This window comes from Papilio xuthus, unplaced genomic scaffold, assembly GCF_000836235.2.
Source record: "Papilio xuthus unplaced genomic scaffold, Pxut_1.1 DF826776.1, whole genome shotgun sequence".
Taxonomy (NCBI): domain Eukaryota; kingdom Metazoa; phylum Arthropoda; class Insecta; order Lepidoptera; family Papilionidae; genus Papilio; species Papilio xuthus.
Window position 1 is genome coordinate 1,489,756 of NW_013531873.1, and position 19,461 is coordinate 1,509,216.

Below are 19,461 nucleotides of genomic sequence, written 5' to 3' on the forward strand. Positions count from 1 at the left end.
TAAAAGCTTTATAATTTATCCAAAGTTTTGCAGCAAACACAACCAAAGCCACAAAATAAAAATTATTGTCTCATTGTATTTAGAGTAAAAATGTCTTCAATGAATTGCTCTGACCTATCAAGAACTAGTAGTTACGAGAGAAAACTTCGCTATAGAGAATTACTTGAAGATTTATCAACCATAGGTGAAAACAGTATTTTACTGAACTATAATTGCAGTATTTTATGTGTTTAAAAATTGACCTCTACAGGTTTCAGTTTATCGTTGTACTTGAAAATAATACCACTGTACCATATTATTAAATTACCAAATTATTAAATTTTTCAGAGGATGATGCAGACAATGTACGACAAATGGAGAGAACAGCAGAGGTGGTCAGCGAGGCGCATAATCTTTTGGCTACCGGAGGCATTGAGGAGCGTGCCAAGCATCCTGGTATTAATAATAAACTCTGTCAGAACTGAATTTAAAAAAATAAGCCTATGTGTTCTTCCAGATTATGTGCTACATTTATGCCAAATTAAATATGTGTATGTCTACACAGGGAATTAACATTTTATTCCAGTTAAATATGTCTAAAAAAAATCTGAGATACCCAGTATTTAAAGGTATAGTGGAAGGAAACTACATTTTTTTGGACATACTGAAGATTTTAACTTAACAAGTTTTGATTTATTCCACTGTATGTATAATTTCCAGGTGAGAACTATTTAGATTCCCGTGTGCTGTGTGCCAGTAGTGACCATGCATTGCGCTGCTCTGAAGCTGTGAGTGGGAACATGAACACATATGACAAACACCAGTTGGCACAACATATTGTAAGTTTGATTATCTTTTTTTTTTATAACAGAAGGGGTCAAACAAACAGCGGGAACACCGAGGTGTTCAATGACGCCCTTTGTATAGAATAGTGTGTTTAGTTAACCATCTGTTGATGCAAAGTAAAATTTATTTCTTGTATATTATTGTATATACTACCGTAGGTTTCCGAGACCTAAATTCCCTTTAAAACTTGCTATCTCTGTTTTATCAAAGATAATGACATGGATGACAATATGTTTTATACAGAGATTTTGACCTCAGAAAACAATGGTTAAGTAGACAAACAATATTAAAATTTGTTTTTATATTACTAGTTTTTTTTTTAAATTCTGTGAATGCGGTCAACTGCTATTGCTTCACAAAGGCTATACTTTATTTTAAATATTTCCAGCGAGAGAATCCAGAGTTCTGGGAGTTCACATTTCCAAGAGAAGTACCAGTAGTAGCATCATTATTTGGTACCTTCGCACCTACTCCAGCAGAGCAGCGACCGCGTGCGCCACGCAGACGAGTTGAGCGGCAGCAAGCAGCTGCACTTAAGGCACCCGAGACTGTTGACAAGTTTGTATACAGATAAATATGACCTCTGATCTGTCTTAAATCGTTATGAAATGAGCATCGCAAGCTCAGGGGTTAACCACATGACTTGTAATCTGCAGCTCTGGAATCCCACCATGTACTAATGTGTTTTCCGATTTACATATGTAGTGTTTATCCAATGTTCTTACAGTGGAGGAAAATAGAAAAAGAAAGAGAAGACATTCAAACATATGTGAAAACAAGCCGCACTGGGTCAGCATTGACCATGGCCTAGTCACCTAACTTAGAATAGGCTCCGAGTTGTTGTTGATGGGATGTTTAGTGAGCCGATGATGACATATCTCCGCAAACCCGCGTTTGTTCCGGGCAGTCTCTGGAACTGTTGGTCCGATTTTGATGAAACTTTGATAGGAAGGTAGCTGGTGAATGATATTAAAGCCTAGTTTTTCAACGCTAACGAAGTCGCAGGCGACTATTAGTATATTAAATTTCTATATAGATTGGATCGCACTGAAGAGGGCAGTGAGATGGTGGGTAGGGCGCAACGCTTTGTCAGCAAGGCGTGTCGAGCAGCACCGCTGTGCTACTGGCGCGCAGTACTCGACCCGCAAAGCTTCGCCCGCACCATAGAGAACATATACTATGTCTCTTTCCTAGCTAGAGACGGCATTATAAGCATTGATATAGGTGAGTTGACATTTTTAAATAATAGCTGTCGCCCGCGACTTTGTCTTAATTTGTGTAGTCTATGTGTTCTTCCAGAATATGTTCTATATGTATGACAAATTTTATCAAGATCCGATTAGCCACTCTGGAGATACCTTCAAACAAACGTCCATCCATCCATACATTCGTATTTATAATATTAGTAAGATTAGATATATATGGATGTATGTATAGACGAGGAGTTGGGTCTTCCGTTCATAAAGACTGTGTCTGCGGGGGAACGTGAGCGCGGCGCGGGTGCAGCCAATCAGTTCATTGTCTCCATTGATATGAAAACATGGAAGGTAAATTGTAATTTTTCAATCTGGTAACACTTCTATAGTTGTCACTTTTTGTCTCAAAGATAATGTAAGGGATAGCAATATGTTTCAATGACCGGTGAAATACCACGACCACACAGAAGACAGTCGTCAAATGGATGCTATTCCAAGTACAGTCTGATGAATGTTTGCCCTGGAGGCCTAATTTAGACCTTTTTCCCTTCCCATCCTTTTTCTTACAAGGACAGGATGGGAAGTGGAAGTGGACTTTCCGGATGAGAGTATGCATGGAAAGGGAAGATATTTTCATTCTGTGCATCCTCTCCTCTGTTGATTAAAGGTAGGCAACGCATATGCAATTGCGTATGTCTATGGGCCGCTCGCTCGTTTGCCACCTTATGATATAAAAATTACATTCTCATCTATATTGCCTAGTCCTGATTACCTTCCATAAGCGAGAAACTCGGGTTAGAGAGAAATTTCTATATTTCAAAAAGAAAAAAAAGCGAGAAATATATCTTTGACTCTTGCTTATCCAAGTTCGATAGTTGTGTCGTACTCAGAGTTAATTTGTTTAAAGGAATTATAAGTAGAGATTTATGGATTAATTTAAATTAAGTATGGTTGTAGAAGTATTAATAGATTTTTTTCTTTAGGAGCTGGTGGACGCGTTCAGAATCGAGAAGCCAATGATGGTGCTAAAGGGTCGTTGATAATATTGTATTTATTTTGTTTTATATATAAGGAAATATATGTTTTTTTTTTTAAATATAATATGAATTATAAAACATTTACTCTCATTTGTGTATTCCAAAATCTTACGTCAGTTTTTTGACATTGACAACTTACAAGTTTTTAGGGTTACCAGTGAACAAAAATTTCCGAATTTCTTTTAAAAAAATTATCTTGCAACTTATATTGTTATCGATCAATAAAGTTAGCAATACACGGAGGGTTTACGGCAAAAATTATGAAATCGTGCCAACTAGGAGTCCGTGTATGTCGTTTTTATATATTTAATAGCTGTCGCCCGCGACTCCATTCAAGCTTAATTAACAAAAATAAAATTATTTTTTACTCTATGTGTCCTTACAGACTATGTTCTACATCTATGTCAAATTTCATCAAGATTTTTTTTTAATAAAAATATTAGCAGATTTTTTTGTAAATTTACTAATATTTCTTTAACCAAACTAAGCTCTAGGCTTGTGCTAAGATATGGTTTACGACAATAGTCCAATGGAGGGATTCGAACCCCCGACTTCGTGATCGGAAATCCGTACCCTTAACCATTAGGCTATTGACGCTTTTGAAGATCCATGCAGTCGTTCTGGAGATACCTTCAAACATACATCTAAACATTCGCATTTATAATATTAGTAAGATTAAAATAAATAAATAAAATGATATGGCTCAAAACATTTATTAACATCACTCATATATTCATGTCTGTTATATAAATTAACAATTTATTATACAAATATCTAACTATCTTAAAGAAAATAAGGTACATAGGTTTATAATACGAGAAACATTTTAAATACGAACATTATATAATTTAAATTTTAACACGTTGAGCGCCACGCGTATTTCTAAGACAATCCCGTTCAAGCCACGAGCGCTGCTTATACGCACTGGTAAAAGGGCCGGTGTTATCGATCGCAGTACAAAATAGTTTAAATTTTTAACGCAAAATAGTGTTAAATTTTATAGTTTTCATGTTACACGCTGTCAGCCACTGATGGCTGATGCGGCGCTCAACGTGTTAATAACTTTTTGTAATAAACATGAGCTCTTTGCTTCGGTGGCGTAGTGGTTAAAGCACTGGTCTGCAGGTCCTGGGTTCGAATCCTGCCATATACTAATGTATTTTTAGATTTACATACATTTATCTGACGTTACGGTGAAGTAAAACATCGTGATGCTGCACATATCTGTGAAGAAATTCAAATGTGTGAAGTCACTGAGTCAGCATTGACTATGACCTAGTTAACTTAGGGTAGACTCTGAGTTCAGTGGGGATGTAAATCGAGCTGATGATGAATCTTTGAAATTATTAAGATATAGTACAAGTTTGTCTGGCCCGGTAAGATGGTGCTGCTGTTCTGTCACATCTGTCTAAAAAAGTATTTTTTATATTAAATAAGCTATCACATCACATCATCAGCTCACTATACGTCCCCACCGAGGAGCTCGGAGCCTACCCTAAGTTAGGTGACTAGGCCATAGTCAACCACGCTGACCAAGTGTGGGTTGGTCGACTTCACATATATATTTGAATTTCTTCTCAGATATGTGCAGCATCAAGATGTTTTCCTTCACCGTAAGAACGTCAGATAAATGTACATATTTAAATCGGAAATCCAAAACAAATTGGTACATGTCGGGATTCAAACCCTGGACCTGCAGATTGCAAGTCAAGTGCTTGACTCCTGAGTCACCGAATCTCTTAATAATAAGCTATCGCTTGACCACAATTCCACCTGATGATAAGTGATGAAGGCTCTTATTTCATACTTTTAAAGAAAACCTGACCATAATATAAAGATCTTTTGACAATTTTTTAATATTGACTGGGGGGCGCTAGTGTGCTTTGACTTATACAGGGTCAGTAAAGTTTGTCGGTCTGTATGTTTTTTTATATTTGTTTCAACAGTATATTCATCATCAGCTCACTATACGTCCCCACTGAGGGGCTCGGAGCCTACCCTAAGTTAAGGGTGATTAGGTCATAGGCTTAGTATATAAATATGCATAATTTATTGACATTTTTATTTTATTTTTCTATCTATATATAATAGAGTTTAATATGTCTAATTTTCTATGAAAATATGAACCAAATGTAAATGATGTCCTTTAATTTACATTATTTTGTTGAATATTTGGAATAAGTTAATTATTGTTTTTTTTTTATTTATAACTTTATATTTTTTTTAACATAAAAATACTGATACACCATCTTATTATATTGGAGTGGACAGACGCATATATTTTTTTTTTAGTTTTTGTTCTAAAAATTAAAATAATTTTACACAAATAAACAAAGATAATTTAAATTAAATATAGGAAGAGAGCTATCAACATAATATTTACAAGAACATAGCACAAAACATATAGATATTTGTATTATATAGCTATCTCTTTCATTCTGTTAGATTAGAAAGGGACGACATATATGAGAATGCATTAAGCCTACAATCAGTGGTCTGTCTGTTTCTCAGCTTTTAACCTCGCGATCTCCTCGCCCAGTGTGTCTATGTTTTCCTGGAATCAAAAATTAATCTTACTAATATTATAAATGCAAATGTTTGGTTGTATGGATTGATGCTTGTTTCAAGGTTTTTTTTATATAATATATCATAAGATGGCAAACGAGAGAGCCACCTGAAATCGCTGAAATAGCAAAGTGACAGCCCATAGACATACGCACGACGGAGACGGAGGAGAGGATGCACAGAAAGAAAATATTTTCCCTTTCCATGCTCTCATCCAGAAAGTCCACTTACACTTCTCATCCTTTCCTTATAAGAAAAAGGGTGGTGTAGTGTATGCATAAACGTAGTGTGGTTTGTCTCGAGCGTACACGCCATAAGTACAAGCCGGAGAGACGGGACGTCAGTCGATATCAGACCTTTGAGCCGGCAACACGTGTCACTACGTGAACGAGCCAAATATAGCGCAACGAATGCTACAGGTGGGAAGGGAAAGAGGACTAAATTAGGCCTCCGGGACGCACACTCATCAGACTGTATTTGGAATAGCTTCCACTTGACGCCTGTCTTTTGTGTGGTCGTGGTATTTCACCGGACGAGCCGGGACAATTCCTGCGAACATGTTAAAGCTCGCTCTACCACTGTTCAATTTGTCATAGATGTAGAACATAGTCTGGAATAACACATAGGTTACTAACAGATCTCGCGCGAACGAGGTCGCGGACGACAGCTAAAGTTGGTATGAATGGATTCATTTGCATTTATTAAATTGTAAAATTCTTTGTATATAACGATATTTATCGTGGGTTTCTGATGACAGGGATGACGATATGTTCAATCCAGAGATGGGCTTAGGAACCAACCTAATACTGAAAATGATGTCTGTCATTCTTTCTCTTTCACTCATATTACTATCACATCGCTATGACTCATATATCTATCTCAGTCCCTCTCATTATAATTATATCGCTCCATCTCTTTCCTGTGACCTTGATCCTGTATAATCTTTGTCATCTCGTTCACTCTTATTACAATCATATCGCTCCATCTCTGTCATACCTTGAGGGTAATGTTCTTGAGCAGTGTATCTTCAAGCAGCGCCTGCAGACGACGGTTCATCTCGAGGGAGAGCTGTGGCGTGAGACCTGCAGGATCACCTCCCCATAGGGCCGCCATTGCCCCACCACCCAACATCGCTATTTCCTTCTGTATAATCAAATTAAATAGACATTATTAAGAATTAAAAAAAGAAAAAAGTATCCTATAACATGCCCGCATCCATCAGCTACCTTCCAGTCAAATTGTCGTCAAAATCTATCCACCCGTTTCTCAGATTCCACGTAACAAAGCCTTGAGGACAGACATACAGACAAAAATTTTAGATAATTCTAAAATTGTAATATAATATATTTTCTCACGTAATTAAATTTATAACATTAGCTACAATTATTATAAATATATCTCATAAAAAGTGATATATAATGGACGGCCATGTCGTATAAAACGAGCAAAAAACAAATTTACCTTTGTTAACCTCCTTTGCGGCTAGCAGCAGTAATAGATAAAACATGTTTATTAGCTCCTATTGAAATGATTCTAGCTGCAAGCATTTGGTACAAAAACGAATGCAAGATGGAAGAAGAATGCAAGTTGAAATGAATTTGTACATTGAGAAATCTATCTCGTGTATGTGTCCCCCTTCCCCCCTTACACATGTATGTGTGCCTTCCCCTAATGCACGTGAGCATTCCACCAATGTACATATCCCTTTCCCCAATATACATGTCCCTTCCAAAAATGTACATATCCCTTCTCCCAATGTACATGTCCCTTCCAAAAATGTACACGTCCCTTCTCCAAATGTACATGTCCCTTCCCCCAATGTACATATCCCTTCCACCAATATTCATGTATACCTTGTTGGTGTCACTAGCACTGTTGGCGACAGCTCCAGCAGGCTGAGCAGCCAGCAGATGTCGCAGCAGACGCGCTTTACCGCGCAGCTCAGCTGTGAGCTGACGCGCGTGCTCCTCCAGGAACTCGCAGCGCTCTGCTCGCCTCGCGGCCGCGCGCTGCAGTGATACTATGCGCTCTATCAGAGCTTGACGTTCCGGTTCACGTGTCTAACAGTATACAATATTTTCAATATTACAGAAGTTTTTTTTTTGTATTATGTTGGTTAAAAATTATATCTACGTTTTAAAAAATATATTGGAAAATCTATATTTATTGATGATTTTGTCAATCTTACTGATATTAATGCGAATGTTTAGATGGATGTTTGAAAGTTCCTCCAGAACTGATCTTGAAGAAATTTGTCTTAGATATAGAACATAGTCTGGAAGAACACATAGGCTATTAGTTTTTTTTTAATTCCACGCGGACAGAGTCGCGGTTGATAGCTAGTCTATGAAATATATTACTCAATTTACATAAATAAAAATATATTTATAATAAATATCTAACATACACAATATTATACATATTTTTAACTACAAGACAATTTTAAGTCGAACCTTAACGAATAGCTTTTCAAAAAGACTTGGATATTTTATCTGTGAAACAAAATTATAAATACCTATTTAGATTTTTTTTTAATTTTTTTCACAGGAACTAAATTAAAATCTAGATAATAGTACAAACAGACCTGTACATCAGGGAGTGACTCTGGTAAGCCATTTTGGGCGCGTTCTTCGCTTTGTGCACCTTCGCCACTACTCAAAGACGTTACAGAACCTGAAATATAGTTAATTAACTTTAAAAAAAAGGGTTATTTTATTCCAATTTCCCATCAATTATTATTATAAGGAAGGGTAGGTGAATTTGGAAGAGGAGTGGACATATAGGAAGAAGAAATATCTCTTGATTACAGGTAGGCAATATATCTACAAATGCGGAAGCTTATAGGCAACATTCAATTCGCTATTTTGGCGAATTCATTTGTTAACATCTTTATATATAATTGTTCTGTGCGTGTGTATGTCACTGAACTTCTCTCAAACGACTGGAGCGATTTTGATGAAATTTTTTGTGTGTGTTCAAGGGGATCTGGGAATGGTTTAGATTCACAATTTTCATCAAATATTAACTTCATATTAATTTATTCAAATTAAAGACGTGTAGAGAGGACAACGTCTGTCGGGTCCGCTAGTTTTTAATATAAAAAAATATGCATATATGTAGGAAATATAATAAATAGCCAATTTAAATTACAATGTAAACTAAGGATTTCAAACAACAATATAACTCACACCCGTAACCCATAGGGGTAGGTAGAGACACAGTTACTAAGGATTTTTTTTTATTATAAATGGATGAAAGACCGAATGATTAACTTTTTTTTTAATATAAAATATTAGCAGATTTTTTTTTGTATATTTACTAATATTTCTTTAACCATTCCAACTAAGCTCTAGGCTTGTGCTAGGATATGGTTTACGACAATAGTCGAATGTCGGGATTCGAACCCGCGACCTCATGGTCGGAAATCCGTACCCTTATCCATTAGGCTATTGACGCTCAAAACTAATCTAAATCAATTAACTTTTTATATATTAAATGGATGAACACAAATTGAATGATAATCTAATGAATGAACAATACACGTACCAGTTCTATTAGAAGCAGCATCGTTCTGTAATCTGGCTTCAAGTTGCTCGCTACGTTTCAAAGCTCTTTGCAGTTCGCGATTCAATTCCTAGACATTAACCTTTTATAATATACGGAACAAATAAATCTAATAATATAGTTATATTGTTTCAGTTTTAATAGTGATAGAGCGAGCTTTAACATGTTCGCATGAATCGGCCCGGTTCGTCCGGTGAAATACCACGACCACACAGAAGACACGCCTCAAGTGGAAGCTATTCCGCGTTTCGTCCGATGAGTGTGCGTCCCGGAGGCCTTATATATCCTCTCCCCCTTCCCATCCTTTTTCTTATAAGGAAAGGATGGGAAGTGAAAGTGGACTTTCCGGATGAGAGGATGCATGGAAAGGGAAAATATTGTCTCTCTGTGCATCCTCTCCTCCGTCGATGAAATGTAGGCAACGCATATGCAATTGTGTATGTCTATGGGCAACGGTCACTTCGCTATTTCAGCGATTTCAGGTGGCCGCTCGCTCGTTTGCCATCTTATGATATAAAAAAAAAGTTTAATAACTGTCGGATTATATATCGTTAGTTTGTAAAGTGATTTAAATGTAAACAGTGGGTTTCTGAGATCATAATCTTTGTTCAAAATATAGTTCTGTTTTGTCAAAGATGACAGAGATTTTGGTTTTCTAAAGTAACGGTTAGTCAGTTTGTAAATTTACTTAACGATGTTGTATATTACCTTTATGGCACTGGAATTTTTTTTCTTTAACACGCTATTCTCTCCTTTCTCCCACTCAAGTCTCTTGCTTACTTCAGCAACTTCCTCCGTCAACTCTGCTACCTAAATGCATTTTTTTGCCATTATATTAAACTAGCTGTCGCTCGCGACGCCGTCCGCGTGGAAATAAAAAAAAACATAACAAATAATCAATGTGTTATTCCAGACTATGTTCTATGCTAAATTTCATCGAAATCCGTTCAGCCGTTCTGGAGATACCTTCAAACAAACATCCATCCATCTAAACTTTCGCATTTATAATATTAGTAAGTAGTTTTTTTTTAAGAAAAGACTGTCTGTCCCGGTGAGAAACGTTGCTATTGGGATTAGCTCTATCAGAAAATTTGTAAGAACAATATCGGCATAGAAAATTACATCAAGACATGACATTTACAGTACAAGGACCGTATGACACTTTTTAAATCTGGTGGCCGCTACTCAGCTGTCATATTTTAGTTTGACTTGTGTCCGGGTCAGATGACCTTGACGATCGATTGACATAGAAATACAGACAAGAGAGTAACAGTATGACTAGAATCTTGTGATATTGACAGGACGGCGTTCATGAGCTATTATAATTTACTGTCATATACACTGGGTCAGATGACCTTGCCGGTCTATAGACAGAATTATAGACGAAAAATAACAAGACATCTACAGTATTACAATGATCGTGCGAAACTTTTGATATCGAAAGGAAGGCGTTTATGACCCTAAATAATTTAGTGTCATTTATACACTGGGTCAAATGACCTTGACGGTCTATTGACATAGAATTACAGACAAGACAGCTACAGTATTACAAGGATCTGTAACATTTTTGATATTGTGAGGGGGGCTAGTGAGCTATTATATTTTAGTATTATATCCACGGGGTCAAATGACCTATCTAACAGTGGTAGAGCAAGCTTTAACATTTTCATAGGAATTGTCCCGGCTCGCCCGGTGAAATACCACGACCACACAGAAGACAGACGTGAAGTGGAAGCAATTCCGCGTTTCGTCTGATGAGTGTGCGTCCACCAGGCCTAATTTAGTCCTCTTTCCCTTTCCACCCTTTTCTTTATAAGGAAAGAATGGGAAGTGGAAGTGGACTTTCCGGATGAGAGGATGCAAGGAAAGGGAAGATATTTTCTTTCTTTGCATCATCTCCTCCGTTGATTAAAGGTAGACAACGCATATGCGATTGCGTATGTCTATGGGCAGCGGTCACTTCGCTATTTCAGCGACTTAGGGTGGCCGCTCGCTCGTTTGCCACCTTATCATATAAAAAAACCTTGTTTATAATTTCTGCGCAGTTTAACCCACCTTTCTCGCCAGCACTCTGTTCTCCCGCTGTCTTCTCTCTTCCTCCTCAGCTAATGCACTGCGAAGTTTCTCTGCCTCCGCTTCTAAAGCTTCAGCGCGTTCGCGTAATGACACGTTGTCAGCGGATAGTGCTTGCGCCTGAAATGATATATGTAATTTGTAGCTTATTTCTGTATAAAGTAACATAGGGAAGTGATCAAAGCGGGGAAAAGAGTTGGGAGAAGGGACTTAGCTGGAAGAAGTGACTTGATTGGGGAAAGTGACTTAGTTAGGGAAAGTGATTTAATTGGGGGAATTGACTTTGGAGGGCAGAAAGTGACTTAAGTAGCGAAAAGTGAATTGAGTGGGGGAAGTAACTTAGGTGGGAGGAGTGACTTGGGTAAGGGCATAGTGAACTAAACTCGGAAAGTTATTTAGGTAGAAGGGAGTAATATAAGAGGGTGGAGTTTGTCTTAAGAAGCGTTTCAGAGAGCGCCATAACAGTAAGAATTGGTTCACCTTTGCCTCGTGCTCGGAGGTGCGCGCGCGTTGCGCGACGTGCTGCGCGGTGAGACGTGCGGCGTGCTCGAGTGCGGCGGCCTCGCGTCGCGCGCACGTCTCCGCGCGTGCTCGTTCACGACTTAACGCCTCTTCGGCTTGTGATGCGCGTTCTGTCTCCCTGAAAAAAAAAACAACACAATGAATTAAATGTCATTATGTATTTAGTAAAAATCACCGTCCAATGATTAAATTGCAAATCATTTTTTTTTAATGTTGTTTCAAGAAGAAAAAGCAAAGTAGCTTTGAAATGACACAACATCTCCTGGAACAGAGGCCCCTAGTTATTGTAGATTTCTTGTAACACATCTGTAAATTCAGGTATACTTCTGTTCAAATATCTTGTGAGCTCAAGGTCATGCGCAGCGTTCCGAGCATATAAGATATTTGAAAATGTCTATACCTCTGCAGCTGTGAGCTGAGTGTGTCAGCAAGCGCGGCCTGCGCCCTCAGCGCAGCAAGCTCAGCGGCTTCCTGCTCCAGACGTGCATTATGTTCTCGCAGACGATCCACCTAAACAAGAGATGTTGATTTTAGCATCCCAATGTTAATGAATCAAAAACATTATGCAATAACCTTTATGTGACGTCACGGCTATTAAGTATATATATAAGAAAGTCGTGTTAGTTACACTATTTATAACTCAAGAACGGCTTTACCGATATGCCTGAAAATTAGTGAGGAGGTAGCTTAGAGTCAGGAGACGGACATAGGAATATTTATTCTTTTTTTCATGCGAATTCATGCCTTGAAGAGCTCCTTTTTATTTAACTTACTAATATTATAAATGCGAATGTTTAGATGGATGTGATGTGGATGGATGGATGTTTGAAGATATATCTACATCGGCTGAACGGATCTCGATTAAATTTGGCATATATATAAAACATAGTCTGAAAGAACTCATAGGCTATACTAATTGAGTTTTTTTATATATCCACGCGGACGGAGTCGCGGGCGACAGCTAGTTTTTAATACTAATTACACTATGAATTATTACGACTGAATATTAGTGAACATCTTCAATGTCATTATAAGCGATATTCTCGAAGATAAAGCGCTCACTTCATCAGTAGCGACAGAGAGAGATGCAGTCGCGTCGTCTCTTTCCCTCTTACACGTGTCTAATTGCTGTACGACTGAAGTCAGCTTCCTCTCCAGTTCATCTCTCTCATGTCGGCACAGTATTAACGCGGCCTGACTCTCCTTTAGTTCACTTTCTGAAATTTAAAAAAAAATATTCGTTAACTTTCGTTAACACCTCCAGAGGCACAGACCTAAATGTATTGTTAGATTTTTTTTTTGTTTTCTTTTCTTGGTTTGTTCATATATATATCATTTTTTTATGTGTTTTATACTTGTTTGTTTTGTATGAATGTTGTATAGCTGTTATTGGATAAATTATCAGTTTTATTGTGTTGTACATTGTATTACTTTGGTCAATGTTGCATAATTTATCTGTTGTGTGTACTTTTCTAATAAATAAATAAATAAACTTTAAATGATTATTTTGAATAAAATTTCAACACACCTCGTTATTAGTCTAAAATATAGATTTACAAATTATCTTCAACAGTATACAGTCTAGTCAAATTATAAAATGATTGAATTCATAATCGATTTGTAACATGCAATAAAAAGCTGATTTTACAGTTGAATTTAAATGAAAAAAAAAATCTTTCAAATGTGTCGTCGGCTCTAAACATCGGAGGTCGCTGCGTAGACCACTATGTATAGCGTACATGATCTTGAGCTGACAAGATATTTGAAAAGAAGTATACCTAATACTTTAGCTCTGGCGGAGTCTGTAGCGCCGGCTGCAGCAGCTTCCTTAGCCGCTTCTAGCTCCGTCACTTGCTGAGATAATTTCTCTGCGCGCTCCGAACTTTCCTTTTAATACAAAATATTTTTTTTAAGAGGTAGGAAGGTTTCGCCGAAATAGCGAACCGCTACCCATAGACATCCGCATTTGGACATACGTTATTTACGATACTTAACTTGTACACAGTTCTATATGTTATATTGTTATTATATACTACCTTATAAGCATCCATTTCCATACGCAGTTTGCTTTGTGTCCATTTTAATCTGCCTTCCAATTCTTTTACATCTTCACGTAATTTCGCCGTCTCTCGTTCACTATTTTGTAGTTCATGGCACTGGAAAGATAAAAATATATTTGGCCAACGGTCTAAGAGGTACCTTAAGTTAGGTGACCAGGCCGTAGTCAACCATGATGACCTAATGCGACTTGACTTCACACATATCTTTAAATTTCTTTTCCGATATTATGACTATATCATTATCAGCTCACTATACATCCCCACTGAACTCAGAGCCTACCCTAAGTTAGGTGACTAGGTCATATTCAATTCTGGCCTAGTGTCTGACTTCATACATATATTTAAATTTCTTCACAGATATGTGCAGCATCACAATGTATTTAATCACCATAAGAACAACAAATAAATATACATATGAAAAAACACATTGGTACATGGCGAGGTTCGAACCCAGGACCTGCAGACAAGTGCTTAACCACTAATCCACTGACACTACAAACAGAATTATTTCGTTTGTTATTCCTCATACCTTATCATCATACAACTGACATATCCTTTGCTTCTCAGAATGTGCACTCTTCAATTTGCCAGCAAGCAGTTCACATTCAGTCACCGCTGCTTGCTGTGCGCGTTTAGCTGCTTCGGCTGCACGACGACCCTCAATGGCCGCGCACTCGGCTCCCGCGTATCTCATCACAGCAGCATCCGCATCCCGCTGTGCCTGCTCCACTTTTTTACCCATCTGGAAATTATATCAATTAACTTTAACTATACTAACACTAGCTGTCGCCAGAGATTTCTTCCGTACAATGTGTTCTGCCAGACTATGTTCTATATGTACAGTCAGCGTCATATAGATCGTCACAGACAAGATATGCAAATATATAGGTACACCAAAAGTAATCAATTATATCGGTACAACAAAAGTCCTCAAAATAATAGATACATTCACCCTGCTCAAAAACATCGGTACATACACAGCGTCAAATATATGAGTACAGTCAGCGTCATATAGATCGTCACAGACAAGATATGCAAATATATAGGTACGCCAAAAGTAATCAATTATATCGGTACAGCAAAAGTCCTCAAAATAATAGATACATTCACCCTGCTCAAATACATCGGTACATACACAGCGTCAAATATATGAGTACATGCAAGGTGCCCATAAATATCGTAGCAGCCACAGCGTCATAAATAACGAAGCAGTCAAGGTGTGCAAAAATATTGTAACATTTGACAAAATTGAACTCTATCTCTATATACTTGTGATACAATTTGGAATAAACTACTTCTGTTACATTCATTTGACACTTTGTATTAGCATTATAGGTTGTCCGGAAAGTTCGTTCCGATTTTCGATAGGAAGCTTAAAATAGACTGTAGCTGAAGTGGATTCATTTTCGGATTTCCACCATTATCAAACGTCACAAAAATTTCTATATTGTAAATAATTTCATTTCATTGGTTGAGATAAAAACTAATTTTTAAAATTTTATCCAATAATAAAAGACGTTTTAGGTATAGAGTCGTACCGATATAAGTTAAAAACATTTCCAAAAATTTAAGAGAATAACAGGGTTTCAATTTTCCTTATAAAGCGGCATGAACTTACTGGGCAACCCAATATTTTTCTTCTCCTGTCATAACGCTTAAATATAAAAGTTTGTCACGCCGAATATGACAGATACGTAATAACTAATATCAAATTTTGCCTTGTCACAATATATACTAGTTTGGCGCAGTATTCTAGTATGTTTGCCGTAATATGTAAGTTTACCGGTTCGAATCTCAGGCTACTTTTTTATCATTTTATCAATCACGGGGTTATTTTTTCATAACCAGTAAAAATTTGTTAATGTAAAATTTTGCTCGACAATTTTTTTTTATAATTTTCGCTGTTGGGTAGAAAGAAATTTAAATAAAGTTAACAACAATTAGGTCAGACCATCGCGGGTGAAGTGAGTGGGCGAAGCGTGGATTGTCTTTTCGGGTTTTAAGAATGGTACGCGCGGAAACTATACGTACAAGTGTTATCTACATATGTGTGCGCGCCCACGCACACTGGAATGTTTATTGCAATCGACCAAAAATTTGATGTAGTTTGGATATTGACATTCAGTTTTTTTTTCTTTGTTTCTTAAATATAATCAGTATCAGTAAAAGGTAAAAGTAAAAGTGTTATTTTTACCGGTACAAGTTTAACAAACATGAGTAATAAACGAATTACATGCCAATAGCATCGCTTTATCTCCTTCATTTTTGTTTGAATTAGAAAAGTACTTTAACGGTCAAACTCATTAGTCCAAGGCAATATTAAAAAGTACCTAATAAGTACGGCGATAGAGTTTAATTATTATACATGTGCTTCGATATTAAAATTAAAAAGTAAGGCCACGAAACCAAACTAGCATATATGATGACAAACTTAAATTTGATGTTGATTTTATCTACCTAATATCTGTCATACGCGACGAACACTTTTAGTAAATTTTGAAAAATGGTTTGAAAGAAATTCAGAATTCAAAATACATTGGCGACGAGGATAAAACCGTGAGTACGGAAATAAATTGTATTTGAAAAAAAAAGGAAAGAGAAGACCAGTGTGTAAAAAAATTATTATGTCTTACCTTACAAAAAAAAATTAAAATAGAAGGTAATGGATTGCTAAAAATAGCAACAGTCTTCTCTGTTTACACATGATAGTTTTTTGTAAAACGTGGCCTTAAGTTGTTCCTAGCCGTGAATGTTTTAAAAAATGGTTCAGAATGTAAACTTAACCAATTGAATATCGAAATAAGATCACAATATTTGACTATCAGAGATACATACTCGTCCGTCTAAGTTGTTCACTACAAAGTACACTACGATGTCACATCGAGATACATGTGCAAGCGACAAATTAATTCCGGTCTATTGAAGAAGCAGGAAATTAATAATGAATAAGAAAAGAAAATATATAATTATTACAATGGTTGACAAAATGTGTGTAGATGGATAATAGCATTCGGCGATGTTAATCTCGGTCAAAGTTATGTCTATACATAACTTCAATAACATAGATACAGTCACCTCCAATAAAGTGTAAGGACTTTGGCTGCAACATCGGCGGTTGTAACATGTCGGTATAAAGCGACGAATGGCAATCACTAGGTCAGTCGATGTGAGACCTTTGCGGTGTCAAGTCGTGTCGGAACGTGATCGATCGTGAAGAAGAAGAAGAAGAAGAAGAAGAAGAAGAAGAAGAAGAAGAAGAAGAAGAAGAAGAAGAAGAAGAAGAAGAAGAAGAAGAAGAAGAAGAAGAAGAAGAAGAAGAAGAAGAAGAAGAAGAAGGCCACGTTCCGTACTATTTTGGGAACTTATTGCGAAGTTTCGTTTGGCTAAGCCAAATAAAAGTTCATAGTCTTTGCATACCCCTATATGTAACGAATCGAAAGTTAAAGTTAAGATTTTCATCCTAAAAAATGTATCCCTTACTTCAGTGGTTTCATGCAAAGTGTTAAATGAATTTAACAGAAGTACTTTATTCCAAATTGTATCACAAGTATATAGGAGATAGAGTTCAATTTTGTCAAATATTACGATATTTTTGCACACCTTGACTGCTTCGTTACTTATGACGCTGTGGCTGCTACGATATTTATGGGCACCTTGCATGTACTCATATGTTTGACGCTGTGTATGTACCGACGTATTTGAGCAGGGTGAATGTATCTATTAATTTGAGGACTTTTGTTGTACCGATATAATCGATTACTTTTGGTATATTTGCATATCTTGTCTGTTACGATCTATATGACGCTGACTGTACGCCAAATTTCATTGAGATCTTTTCAGGCGTTCTGGAGATTCGTTCAAACAAACATCCATCCATCTAAACATTCGCATTTATAATATTAGTAAGAAGTAAGATTATAAAGAAATATTTGTATTTCTATACATAATGAATATATTCAAAAAGTACTAAGCTGATTTCAACGTTTTTGTTAAAAGGCTTTTTACTACTTAATAAAAAGGACTTCAATGGCAAGTATATCAGACAAATATATTTTTACAATCTTACTAATATTATAAATGCAAAAGTTTAGATGGATGTATCTCCAGAATGGCTGAATGGATTTCGCTGAAATTTGTCATAAATGTAGAACAGTCTAGAAGAACACATGGGCTACTAATATATTTTGTTTTGTTCCGCACGGACAGAGTCCAGTCTAGTATTTCATAAAAAGCACAACAAACAACATTTCGGAATAAAAAATAAGTTTCAAATATTAATTTTGGTGATGATAGGAATGACAGATTTGTTGCAGAAAAAGTTTTAAGTGAATAAAAAAATTGTTAAGAAAAGATGAATTAACATACCACATCAAGTTTAGCTTCTAATTCTTTGAATGTCTGATCTTTTGTATTTAGTTCATCCACATGCTGTTTAACTCTCTCCCTCAACACTACATTCTCTTTACGCTGTTCCGATAGCATTCTTTCCAAAGATTCAATTTGCAACTTTAATACATCTTTCTTCATATCATCACATTCTCCGTTTACATCATTTGGCTCTGGATTTGATTTGATCTCTTCCGTGATTATTTTATCGGAATTTGGTATTTGATTGTCAATTGTATTTTCAAATATATCGTTCATAACTTTACCATTTAATATTGGTTTTAAATTCTTAACTGGAACTTTTTGGGAAGATACTCTTTGTGTGTATGCATTCTTTATGTTGCCACTAACAGACCAAAAGATTCCGTGGACATTTTTAACAATACTACCCAAATCTTGGGATAAAATTTCCTTTGGTAGACGACTATGTTTTCCGTCTTGGTGATTATCAGGTATTATCTTTTGAGTGGCACTTATTTTAGATTTTTGATTAGTAAATTCGGATAAAATTTCATCTGTATTTATAGTGTTTGTGCTAGAATTTAGACTATTAGTCTGTGGTTCATCTAAATTAGTAATGTTTTCTGCACTTTTACTATAAGGTGATTTACATATAATACTATTTTCCTGGTTTTTGATAGGCTCATTTAAGCTAACAGTTGATGTTGTGAAATTTCTATTGACATTATCTAAATCTGATTGCATATACATGGAAACTTCTAATTGTTCATTTTCTGGAATGTGTAAAGTATCTATATCTGAATTAATGCTAGATTTTTCATCATCTCTTGCAAAATCATTTTTATTTCTTGTGAGAACATTGTCGGTGGTTTCATTAATTAACGAATCATCTGAATTCATGTTTTCAATTGGTTCGATGGGAGATATAGAGGCTGGAGTGAAGGAACTTTCATTTTCGATAGAATCCTCATTTTTACTTATTTCATCTTCAGATACGGGTTTATCTGAAACTTTAAGCGGAGACACTTCAGAATCTGAAGACGCATTTGCCGTAGCGGAACTCAGTTCTCCAGTATCGACACCCGAATCGCTGTTTTGATCGCTTTTTGTAACGCACTCTTTTTCTAATCCGTCGACGTAGACACTATCGATATGTACAGAATTTTGGTCGTTTTCTTTGGACATTGCTGTCATTTACATGAATTATGTTTCTTAAAAAATAGATTTTTTTGTGGTTTTCAAAAAAGCCATTAGAATATAATTTACTAATTT

General features: G+C 36.3%; 2 protein-coding genes across 3 annotated transcripts; one reads left to right on the top strand and one right to left on the bottom strand.

The window, feature by feature from the left end:
• The first annotated feature begins 6 nt into the window (after positions 1 to 6).
• On the top strand, positions 7 to 3,091 carry LOC106122782 (EP300-interacting inhibitor of differentiation 3). Its single transcript, XM_013318874.1, has 7 exons — positions 7 to 184; positions 328 to 435; positions 700 to 818; positions 1,214 to 1,383; positions 1,862 to 2,049; positions 2,263 to 2,372; positions 3,005 to 3,091. The coding sequence occupies exons 1-7, from the start codon at positions 91 to 93 to the stop codon at positions 3,059 to 3,061; spliced, it is 846 nt and encodes a 281-aa protein (XP_013174328.1). The 5' UTR covers positions 7 to 90; the 3' UTR covers positions 3,062 to 3,091.
• A 2,342-nt stretch (positions 3,092 to 5,433) lies between these two features.
• Positions 5,434 to 19,459, bottom strand: Golgin104 (coiled-coil domain-containing protein 186). 2 transcript variants are annotated; one of them, XM_013319003.1, is made up of 15 exons: positions 18,208 to 19,459; positions 14,372 to 14,584; positions 13,819 to 13,938; positions 13,561 to 13,669; positions 12,845 to 12,999; positions 12,183 to 12,292; positions 11,741 to 11,900; positions 11,243 to 11,380; positions 9,896 to 9,997; positions 9,170 to 9,257; positions 8,208 to 8,296; positions 8,077 to 8,115; positions 7,477 to 7,683; positions 6,620 to 6,766; positions 5,434 to 5,612 (listed from the first exon to the last, which is right to left on the bottom strand). In XM_013319003.1, the coding sequence occupies exons 1-15, from the start codon at positions 19,381 to 19,383 to the stop codon at positions 5,547 to 5,549; spliced, it is 2,919 nt and encodes a 972-aa protein (XP_013174457.1). In that variant the 5' UTR covers positions 19,384 to 19,459; the 3' UTR covers positions 5,434 to 5,546. The 2 variants fall into 2 exon arrangements, with proteins under 2 accessions (XP_013174457.1, XP_013174458.1); XM_013319004.1 differs by lacking the exon at positions 8,077 to 8,115.
• Positions 19,460 to 19,461: the final 2 nt, after the last annotated feature.

Excerpts from the sequence above, each read along its gene's own strand:
- LOC106122782 (XM_013318874.1), top strand. The coding sequence starts at position 91 with ATGTCTTCAATGAATTGCTCTGACCTATCAAGAACTAGTAGTTACGAG. Across the intron at positions 819-1,213 it reads ACCAGTTGGCACAACATATT|CGAGAGAATCCAGAGTTCTG; the intron begins GTAAGTTTGATT and ends AAATATTTCCAG. Across the intron at positions 2,050-2,262 it reads CATTATAAGCATTGATATAG|ACGAGGAGTTGGGTCTTCCG; the intron begins GTGAGTTGACAT and ends ATGTATGTATAG.
- Golgin104 (XM_013319003.1), bottom strand. The coding sequence starts at position 19,383 with ATGACAGCAATGTCCAAAGAAAACGACCAAAATTCTGTACATATCGAT. Across the intron at positions 13,670-13,818 it reads TGGAAATGGATGCTTATAAG|GAAAGTTCGGAGCGCGCAGA; the intron begins GTAGTATATAAT and ends TTGTATTAAAAG. Across the intron at positions 11,901-12,182 it reads CTCAGCTCACAGCTGCAGAG|GGAGACAGAACGCGCATCAC; the intron begins GTATAGACATTT and ends TTTTTTTTTCAG.